The sequence below is a fragment of the Lactuca saligna genome, chromosome 1, assembly GCF_052625555.1.
Source record: "Lactuca saligna cultivar CGN05327 chromosome 1, ASM5262555v1, whole genome shotgun sequence".
NCBI lineage: Eukaryota > Viridiplantae > Streptophyta > Magnoliopsida > Asterales > Asteraceae > Lactuca > Lactuca saligna.
In genome coordinates, this window is record NC_136417.1 from 29,467,200 (window position 1) to 29,477,882 (window position 10,683).

General features: G+C 35.0%; 2 protein-coding genes and 1 pseudogene across 2 annotated transcripts; 1 reads left to right on the forward strand and 2 right to left on the reverse strand.

Moving 5' to 3' along the window:
- Positions 1-731: 731 nt before the first annotated feature.
- Positions 732-3,209, forward strand: LOC145030479 (Core-2/I-branching beta-1,6-N-acetylglucosaminyltransferase family protein). The gene is made up of 2 exons (XM_078978845.1): positions 732-1,690; positions 2,322-3,209. Exons 1-2 carry the CDS (start codon positions 1,181-1,183, stop codon positions 2,958-2,960), a joined length of 1,149 nt encoding a protein of 382 aa, XP_078834971.1. The 5' UTR covers positions 732-1,180; the 3' UTR covers positions 2,961-3,209.
- A 184-nt stretch (positions 3,210-3,393) lies between these two features.
- Positions 3,394-5,904, reverse strand: LOC145030471 (IAA-amino acid hydrolase ILR1-like 4). The gene is made up of 5 exons (XM_078978838.1): positions 5,376-5,904; positions 4,943-5,068; positions 4,331-4,645; positions 4,105-4,233; positions 3,394-4,008 (listed from the first exon to the last, which is right to left on the reverse strand). The coding sequence occupies exons 1-5, from the start codon at positions 5,709-5,711 to the stop codon at positions 3,613-3,615; spliced, it is 1,302 nt and encodes a 433-aa protein (XP_078834964.1). The 5' UTR covers positions 5,712-5,904; the 3' UTR covers positions 3,394-3,612.
- A 3,029-nt stretch (positions 5,905-8,933) lies between these two features.
- On the reverse strand, positions 8,934-9,881 carry LOC145030464 (ESCRT-related protein CHMP1B pseudogene; annotated as a pseudogene).
- Positions 9,882-10,683: the final 802 nt, after the last annotated feature.

Consider the following 10,683-nt stretch of genomic DNA (forward strand, 5'->3'; position numbering starts at 1 on the left):
TGGTCAAGAATCACACATTGTGCTATAAAAAAAAAACTAAAAGAGCTAGAAAGAATAACAATGTAACATCAATCTGAAAAACAATAAACTAGAAACAACCTAATCCACATTTTATTTAGATTTTAATTGATTGACGCTTAATTACTTTGTATGACATTTTGTATTTGGATTTTTAAATGATTATTGTGTAATTTTGATATTGTATTACAATTTGTATGTTTTTATAATTATTCAACGATTTCACTCATCACAATATAGAACATTAGGGTAATATGATCATTTTTCATCATTCAGTACAGTCAATCAGATGTACAATCAAACAGCATGGTTTCTTTCCCAATTAAAAAAAACTTTCCCAGACAACACTTTCCCAAACCGAAACTATCAAACGGGACCTTAGGAAAAATAAGAAAATATCACTAAACTTTAATCCACGTTGCCATGACCTGTGAAAATTTATACCAGAGAAAACAGGTCCATAAAAACTGACAAAGTAGAATGTAACCAATTACCTCTTTTAGCTAAATTTTAAATGAGATATTTTAAATTAAATAAGTTTAATAATATAGTTAAAAGTTAAAACATATATGTTACATACTTTAATATTTTTAAAAAAAAAGTATAAATAAATAAAAGTTAAAACATATACGTTACATCCTTTAAGATTTAACCTTTTTAGGTTGTTTTAATAAAGAATTTATTAAAATCCTGCATTAAATTCGTCATTCTTTTGTTGCCTTGTCTCTTGACTCTCTTCCCACCTGCACATTCACCAAGACTCTCTTTCGATCACACTCGAAAAGAACCAACACTACAAAACACTCCCAACTCCCAACTCCCACATGTCGGCTGACATTCATCAAACTTACGTTTCTTTCATCCTCACCCCACTCTTTCCCAAAAAAAATCAGCTTAGATATCTGTAGTTAGAAGATCTACTCCTTCCTCTTATTTTTATTTTTTAATGTACTGTGAAGAATCGCATGAGGGTTTTGATTTTCTTGACATGGGTATAGATTTTTCTACAAAAGAATTTCATGTTTACATGGCAGAAGCATGAAAATTTTACATAATCGCAAGGTTTTTGTCGGATTTTTTGTGTTCTTAACCGAAAAGGTGCAGTGGATGTGTTTGTGAAATTGTCTCGCAGAACGAATCTGCGTTTATTCTGCCCTAAAAAATGCAGTCAAGGTTAGTGACAATGGAGGAAGGCAAAGATCCCACCACTAATTCAATCAAGACAAATCAATCTAGGGTTTTTCCATTTAGATTACTTAGATTCATGTTGATTTTTCTAGGCGCTGGCATTATTCTTTCAATCATTAGTATACGCATGAACAGAAATTTAGGCTTTCGGGCTATCATTCCAGGAACACAGCCTTGTTTTCAAGAACCCATTAGTTTACAGAATCTGATTAAGCCTCCATCAAATTACATGCATACAATGAATGACAGTGAGCTGTTATGGCGAGCTTCAGTTGTTCCTCAAATCAAAGAATACCCGTTTAAAAGAATACCTAAAATTGCGTTCATGTTCTTGGCAAGAGGACCATTACCTCTGTCGCCATTGTGGGAGAAGTTTTTTGAAGGAAATGAAGGGCTTTATTCAATTTATGTTCATTCTTTGCCTTCGTATTCACCTGATTTTCCAACATCTTCAGTCTTTTATGGGAGGCAAATTCCTTGTCAGGTTAGCAACATTTATCTTCTATGTCCTTTCTTACATTCTTGAAAATTATGTGATAATTGTGATTTCATAATTGGTTTGTAGTGTTTGCGTGGTCTATTTTTGAATATGATTATATGATCATATTTAGGTTTAGTTTGATACTAATTTTAACAAAATTGATTACCAAGTAGTGGAATAAAATGGCTTGTAATTGTATACCCTTATCATCATTGAAAATAGCAGAAAGAAAAGCCAATGGACTGTGTGTTTTGTTTTACTTAATTCCGAAAAAAAAAAGTTAGTTCTATTTTGTTCCATAAAGAAAAGTTAGGGCTATTTTCATTTTTACTTAATGGACTAATGGGGATGTTTTTTTTTTTTTTTTTTTTTTTTTTCCCTCAGTAAGTGTTGTATGGGTAAACTACATGATTAATAATATGTAGCAACACCCTATTGTTCTTGGGGAAGAAGATGTGTGATGTTTCCTTTCCTTTTCACTTAATGCATCAAGAAAAGTGTTTCTTCTTCTTTCTCTCATATATAACTCAACTTTGACAATCAATTCGAATATACTTTCCAAATTTTATCAAAACCCATATTTCATTTAGATATATAAACAACTAAAACTCATTTTTTTTTACTCTAAATATAGATGGTGGAATGGGGAAGAATGAGCATGTGTGATGCAGAAAGACGACTTCTAGCCAATGCATTACTTGATATCTCAAACGAATGGTTTGTCCTCTTATCAGAAGCATGCATACCTCTTCACAATTTCAGCATAATTTATCGATACATTTCAAGATCAAGATTCAGCTTCATGGGTGCAATGGATGAACCTGGACCATACGGGCGGGGTAGGTACAACCCCAACATGTTACCAGAAGTCAACATTAGTCAATGGCGAAAAGGGTCTCAATGGTTTGAAACCAATAGGAATCTTGCAGTTGATATCATTAAAGACACCAAATTTTACCCTAAATTTGAACAGTTTTGTAGACCTGCGTGTTATGTTGATGAACATTATTTCCCTACCATGTTGACTATTCAGTCACCATATTTGTTGGCAAATAGGAGTCTTACGTATGTTGACTGGTCAAGGGGTGGGGCCCATCCGGCTACTTTTGGGAAGAATGATATGAGGAAGGAGTTTTTTAAGAAGATTCTTGAAGATCAAAAATGTGTTTATAATAATCAGCCAACTTCTGTTTGTTTTCTTTTTGCACGGAAGTTTTCTCCTAGTGCTTTGGTTGTGTTGTTGGAACATTCAATGGAGTTCTTTGGGTTCTAGACTCAAGATTCTGCAGAATTTTTTTAGCTGATTACTTGTATTTAAGCAGCATGAGATACTATTACATACTGAGTAAATCTTAATCTTAGGAAGATTTATGGAACAGTTGATGGCTGAATAATAATTTGTTATCACTATTGATGTAGTGACGCAGTTGTATAATACAAAATGAGAGATTTTGTATTTGTGTTTGTATTTGTATGAAACACCCTGTTTTATGGAAACTTAGACGCTTTTCGTTCTGTGTTTTGATATGTATTTTCAATGATTATCGTTATTTTAAGTTGTAGATGATTAGTTTTTTTGATGATTCTGATAACTTATGGTTGAAATAACTAGTTTAGAACAAGTGAAGACAAACTGGTTATCCAAGGTTAGGTTTGTTTTGTATGATGAACGAAATTATCAAGTGGTAATGAAATGAGCAAGATAATAGACTGAATCCTTACTTTATATAATCATGTTTGTTGCATACTAAACACTACCTAAGATCAAGATATAAAGACGACCTACCATACCACTAGATTCACTGACAAACATTAAGCAATATATTAATATATAAACACCACCACCAATTATTATAGGCTTCAAAATAGTCTCTTTGTCAGCAAGAAAGCAGCAATTTAATCCATATGAGATGACAATTCACAGATCACAGTTCAACATGTTGATGTCTCTCCAAATCCAGAGTTTGACCAAGGTACCTTGCAGCTAAAGTCGCCTGCAATGCAGCACCATAAGGAAGAACATCTTCATTAAGTTCAAAAAATGGTGAATGCAATGATGCAGGTGTTCCCTTTTTTCCATCATTCATTCCAATAAAATAGAAATAACCAGGTATAATCTCTTGGTAGAATGAAAAATCCTCTGCCCCTGTTAATGGTAGCATCTCTTTAACATTATCAACACCAAGAACATCTCCTGCAATTTCTTGGAAGAATTTGTGTAACCCCTCATGGTTTATTGTAGCAGGGAAGAAGGGTTTATCCTTTGAACCAAATGTCACACTTGCATTACACCTATGTACACTTGCTTGCCCTACAATAACCTGTTAATTCAGATGAATTTTAGTTTCGGATAAATATAATCTCAAATTCTAAGTTTTTGCATTAATGCATACAGATTAGTGATATTACTTACATACCTCCTCTATTCGTTGCTTCAATTGCATAAAACTTTGTTTAGAGAAAGCACGGAAGGTTCCACCAATGGTGACTGAATCAGGAATAACATTAAAAGCACCACCTCCATGAAATTTGGCAACCGTAACAACCTAAAAAAATAAAAATAAAAAATTTCTTTTATTATTTTCGTAACAAACAAATGAGAATTCATCTATGTATTTTCATAACACAAGGCTCTTGGGAAACCTGAGAATCAAGAGGATCGGTTTCTCTTGACACGAGATGCTGTAAACTGACAACCACATTTGAGGCTGCTAAAATTGGGTCGATTGAGTGGTGGGGGATGGCGGCATGACCACCTTTTCCGGTGATGACCGCTTCAAAAACACCACTTCCGGCCAAAATAGCACCGGATTTTGAGAAAACTTGACCGAGAGGCGGCTGTGGAAAAACATGTAAACCAAATATGGCTTTCACATTCTCAAGAGAACCACTATCCACCACCTGTTTTGCACCACCACCGCCTTCCTCCGCCGGTTGAAAAACCAGGACTACTGTTCCCTGTCAAAATGGTAACAAATATGCACATTTAATGTACAGACTATGAAACTCTTTTAAAAATGAAAAAGAGGGTTAATGTAGGAAGTAGCAATGTACTTTCATTGATTTGTTTGCATCTTACTTCATTCTTTATATTACAACTTTGTGCTTTAAAGAAAAACTTAAATTATTGTTAAGAATTCAATCCTTTTAACTTATAAACAAGTACCCAAATCCATCTGATTTCTATTAAATTCTATCTACCAAAATGGTGAGCATTCAAGATAGAGGATGCAATGAAAAACTAAACAAACCTACCTTCAAAAGATGGCTATGGCTTTTGAGAATCTTGGCTGCTCCAAGAAGCATTGTGACATGACCATCATGACCACATGCATGCATCTTTCCAGGAACTTTACTCTTGTGTTTCCATTCCACCATTTCCTAATCACAAAGATCATAAAACTTATCAATACAATTATTATACTACATCCACGAGTAATTATTGAGTAGTTAGAACTGGAGTCATTTTTATACAACTGGATGAAAATAAGAGCTCGAAACAATAACTATAAGAATTTGATTTGAGTTCTTATTAAGTCAAAGTTCAAAACACATAACAAGTAGTTCTTGTAATTAGCCAGAGTTCAAAACTCAAAACAATAGAAATGGATAATAAATCAACTTCAACTATCTTAGAAATTAATCTGGCAGGAAAAAAACACAAATTAAGCTTAAAAAAGAACAAAACCTGAATGGAAAGAGCATCCATATCTGCCCTTAGAGCAACAAACGGAGGTTCGCCGGAGCCGAGGAATCCAACAACGCCGGTAACTGCAATTGGGTGTTTGTAAGAAATCCCCAATTTATCCAATTCTTCTCTGATAACTTTACTGGTCTCGAATTCTTGATATCCCAGCTCTGGATTCTCATGTATCTTTCTCCTAACCCCCACCATCCAATCAAAAACCTCACTTTTCTTTGCGAATTTGAGAAATTCTTGCGAGATCTCAGAAACCCCAAATGAGATTTGAGGTTTAAGAAACGAAACAATCATAATTACAAAAAACCATTTCGAAACTTTCATTTCTTCGGTCTGGTCTGAACAACTAAGTAATAGTCAGTACGATGGTAAGATTGAATTCGTAAGAGGACGAATTACAGAAATTGGTGAAGAAAATCAGTAGGGCGAGGACGGTGAGCGTGTATGTTGTGTGATTAACTGATTATGAGCATCGTAGTTCATTGGGAATGAGGTGAAATACAGGGAGAAAAGGTTGAATCGACGAATATTTGTGTTAAAGAATTGGGTAAATTACACCAATCGTCCCTCGTCTATATGCCAAAAAACGTGTTTAGTCCCTATTTTCAAAAATTAACTCGGACCATCCCTCGTTTCTTTTAGACTTGCACGTTTCATCCCTATTGACATAAAATGACTATTTTGCCCTTAATAATTTCTTTTTTTTTTCATTTTCTTTTATTTATATATATTTTTTTATTAAAAAATAAGAATAAACAAAAAAATACCCCCACCCTTCCCCCTTCCATTTCTTCCTATCGAATAAAACATATAATTTCTTCTGCCTTCGTCTCCTTCTTTCTCACTCGATCCCTATGCCAACGAAAACCCCATCACCGCCACCTTCACCAACTCTGTCATCATCACTATCATCTCTAACCCTTAAAACCTGCAACAAGATTCGACTATGGCCACCATATTCTCCATATATTACCCACCCTACGAAGAATCCATTGAAACAAAATCGATCAGGACATCCATGGTGGTGATTTTTCTAGATTTGTCAATGTCGTACATGTCGGGGTTGCTCTCTTCATAAAGCTTTAACAAAAGAATATACCCAACTGACCATAGCTTTATTTGATTTGTCAAATTACTTGACAGGAAATCAAGTTTCGAGAATTCGTATGTACCAAGCCATAATTTATTCCCGATATCATGTGATGAACCATCATAGTTCTTTAACAGGAGAGGGAAATCCATGGTGGTGATTTTTCCAGATTTGGTAAAAATTCATATCTGCGTGTTTCCAGAAGAATCCATCGAAACCAAATCAACCAGAAACACAAAATCAAAATCGATTTAGGAAGGATGGAGAAGGGGAAACGAAGAAATAGGGATAAGCTGCTCAGTGAAACAATTGAGAAGGGCATCATTCGAAGACTAAACCTTCACCCGTTTCCTCCGATCTCCTCTTTGCCTCTCATCGGAAACATAAATTTGTGATGGGGTGTTCTTGGTGTTGCTAGAAGGGTGTTCATCAGATGGAGTATGGAGGTGGGAAAAGATGATCTAGACACCAGAACCTTTCTCCTTCCCATCGACCCAATCGTTGGAAACTACCTCCACATATGTCGGAAATTGTTGAACTGAACATCGCCAGAATGTTGGAGGCTGAGGGTTTGATGGCTCGTCGGAATCCTAGAATATGAGGGTGAGGTTTAATGAGAGAAAAGATAAATAAGGGGAAGGGTCGTTAATTTTTTTTTCTAAATATAATTTATAATTAATAATACTATATAAATCAAAAATAATTAGAAAATAAATAAATAAAGGGCATTATGGTCATTTCAGATCTTATATGGACTAGATTTGTAACAAAACCACGTATCAGGGATGGAGTGTGCAACTTTTAAACAAATGAGGGACGGTCCGAGTTAATTTTTGAAAATAGGGACACGCTTTTTGGCATGTATACGAGGGACGAATGGTGTAATTTACCCTAAAGAATAAGAAGTAGGTGAATTAAGATGCCGTCGATATTTTCGCGGTGGCTCCACCGTTGATTCCCGCCAGCACCTAATTTGTAAACGTGCTTTAATTGAAAAGCAGGTGCGCAAATGACAACTCATCGATCCCTTTGACATCATTAATTTTTGGTGGGGTATTTTCAAAATATAGTCACAAAAATTAGATTTCCGGGTATAGACATGAATTCTACGGAGGTATCTCCGTGGAATGGCAAAATCGTAAATAAATTAGGGTATCGACATGGATTCTACGAAGGTAGCTCCGCTGAGATAGTTCCAAGGAATGGATCTTCAATTTTTTTATTTATTATTATTTTTATTTTTACATCGATTCTTCGGGATTTATATATTCATTCCAAACTAATTATTTTCAAGAAAAGACTATCATACTATCATAATCTTTTCTTGAAAATAAATAGTTGGGGAACAAATATAAACCCCAAAGAACGGATGTGAATTTTTTTTTTTTTTTCTGAAGATCCATTCCTCGGAGCTCCGCGGAATCTACTGTAGCTCCGCGGAATGGATCTTGAGTTTTTTTTTTTTTTTTTAATATCCTGATTTATTTACGATTTTGCCATTCCACGGAGTTACAGTAGATTCCGCGGAGCTATCTCCACGGAATCCATATCTATACCTAGAAATGTCCATTTTCATGTCTAAATTTTAAAAATACCCCCTATTTTTTTATTATTACTAGTATTTTCCCTTAATTTTTCGTGTCCATGTATTTGAATGAGTTTAGTTGACTCATTATTTTTGTATATGGACAATCTATTTAATTTTTCTGTTTGATTTTTAAGATACTTTTATTGGTTAAATCTATATTGTTTTTCAAAAAAAAGTATATTATGAATAGTTTATTATAGATTGATTTTTAATAGAAGTGTTCATAAGATGTAAGGGGTCTAAGAAATATTAATTTAACAAAATCCATTTAAATTATTAGTATTTAGTTTGGTTTTTCTATGAAGCTAAGATTCTAATTTCGTGTAGCAAATTTTGTGATACTCATGCACATTATAGTTGATATTTCTTGAAGAAAGTGCTAACAATTAAGTTATTAATTTAATCGTTGTATTGGTTTTTTTGTTCATCTTGTTATCCACTCCATCAATCCAGCTTCAAAATTTGTCTCTTGTTTTATGATAATGTTATTCGTTAGAGATATAAACATAACTCATATATTAGTAAAAAATGGGTAGAGATTGCAACCCCTAGAAATAAAAAACAATAATTCTCAAATTCACGAACAATACAAGATCCCTTCATCTTGTAGATCTCAAACCCAAGATTTTTCTTAGGAACTCGCTTCATAAATTAGTAAGAAATCTATTTTGTTTCATAAATTGGTAAAAAAGAGTGCAACTCAAACCTCATACCATAAATAATCCAAAACTACACCATGTTGAAGCATCTTTAAAGTATCCTAATATTACAAGACACAACTGGCTCTTAAGTATTATCTGCTTGCTGAATCAAAATGATACCATATGAAAAGTTATAGCAGTCATCAAAACTCCAGATACCCACATAATACATGAAGAAATAAAGAAACAAAAACTAATATAATGTTGACAAACATTTCATATTCTTACTATGAATCAATCACCTCTTAATAGAATAACAGTATAAAAGCCAGACATAAAACCATATTTAAAGTCAGTAAAATGTACACATTTATTCTGGAATTGCAGATAGTTATATATATATACTGCTGATCAGACAATTTCAGTTACCCGCGAGCTTTAAGTTCTGCAAGACGCCTAGACAGATCATCTTCATCAACCTTCTCGGCATTCTTTGTTGGCACAGCGTGCGCAGCTGGTTGTGGCAAACCCACAGACACCTCCAGACCATAATCATCAGCCACTTGTTGCATCAAGCTGTTAACTTCTCCTTCAGGAGTCGAAAGTGAAGTGCTACCGGCCATCGAGCTCTCCATGAATTCTGCCTGTACCTCCATATTCACAAACTGTCGCTCAAACTGGTCCATCGTCTCCGACATCTTCTGCAAATTACCTGTTGCTAGGGTTGACTCAAGAGACTTGACGATCGACCCCATCGACTTGCTGATCGTATTCATCTTGGCTTGTGTATCAAGTCTTGCGACCACCGCGTCGAGGCGAGAGGCTAAACGGAGGTAATTCATCTGTTCATTACGCTTACGAATCGCGTTTTCGGCGTAAATTCGTGCTCCGTCCATGTTTCCTTTCTCGATTGCCTTCTTGACTTTGAGTTTCTCGGTTTTCTCGTCTTTTTCGCACTTCCTTGCCTGGCGTTGGAGGCTCTTCGCGGTGAATTTCAGTTCCATGATCTGATTCATCAATTTCTCCGCTTGCCCCATGTTTTGATTGAGCGACGATAGATCGGAGAAACAGCAAAAGATTTGCCCTCTTCTGAGCTAGGGTTTGGTACCTTCAATTCTTGGAGATTTGGGAATCGGGCGTTTCAATGCGTTTCATGAAATGGTTGGGTGACCGTTACAAGATTGGTTTTATATGGATTTTTGGGTTAATTCTTGTGTTTGGTTCATAATATTTTTTCTTAACACTTACCATCCTTACAACTTAATTTGTTTCGGAGTTAGTCCCTCAATCTTCACTTAACTCTATAATCGATGTACAAACTGTCTTCTTCACTTAACTCTCCATCACCAAATATCTTGTGAAAACTCATCACCACCTCCTTATCTGCAACTTTAAACACAAGACCACACACACACACAAAGCACCCGGATGAAACCACAATAAGTCCATACTTTTGAAGATTTAAGATGCAAAAAACGAAGTCGCGGTTCAAGATTCACCATCATGTTTGCTTGAATCACCATCTGCAATCAACTATGAAACGCACAACGATCAAACCTAAACCCTTCATCTTCCTCAACTGTGACACATCATTGGGAACAGTGTCACGACGAGAGTTCCATCCACACCTCCAATTAAACAAACTGGCTATTTCCAAAAAATGTAAAGCACTTTCCATTCAAACCAGTTAAACGATTTTTAATTCAAACATGTTAAACAAACCCAATGATCTCCCAATTGTTAAATAAACCCCCTAAAATTTCAAAATCGATGCAGCGGAGATCGAGACTGAAAAATCATAATTGATACAAAAGAGAAGGGTGAGATAGAGGATGAGGAGGAGGTGGTGGTGGTGGTGGAGATGACAACCATTGGAGATCAAGAATGCACAAATCAAAATTAAAAGATTATGCAACAAATTCTCGTTGATTCAGATGATGCTTCTGGAAAAGGTGATTCTTGCTTTGAATATGGGTG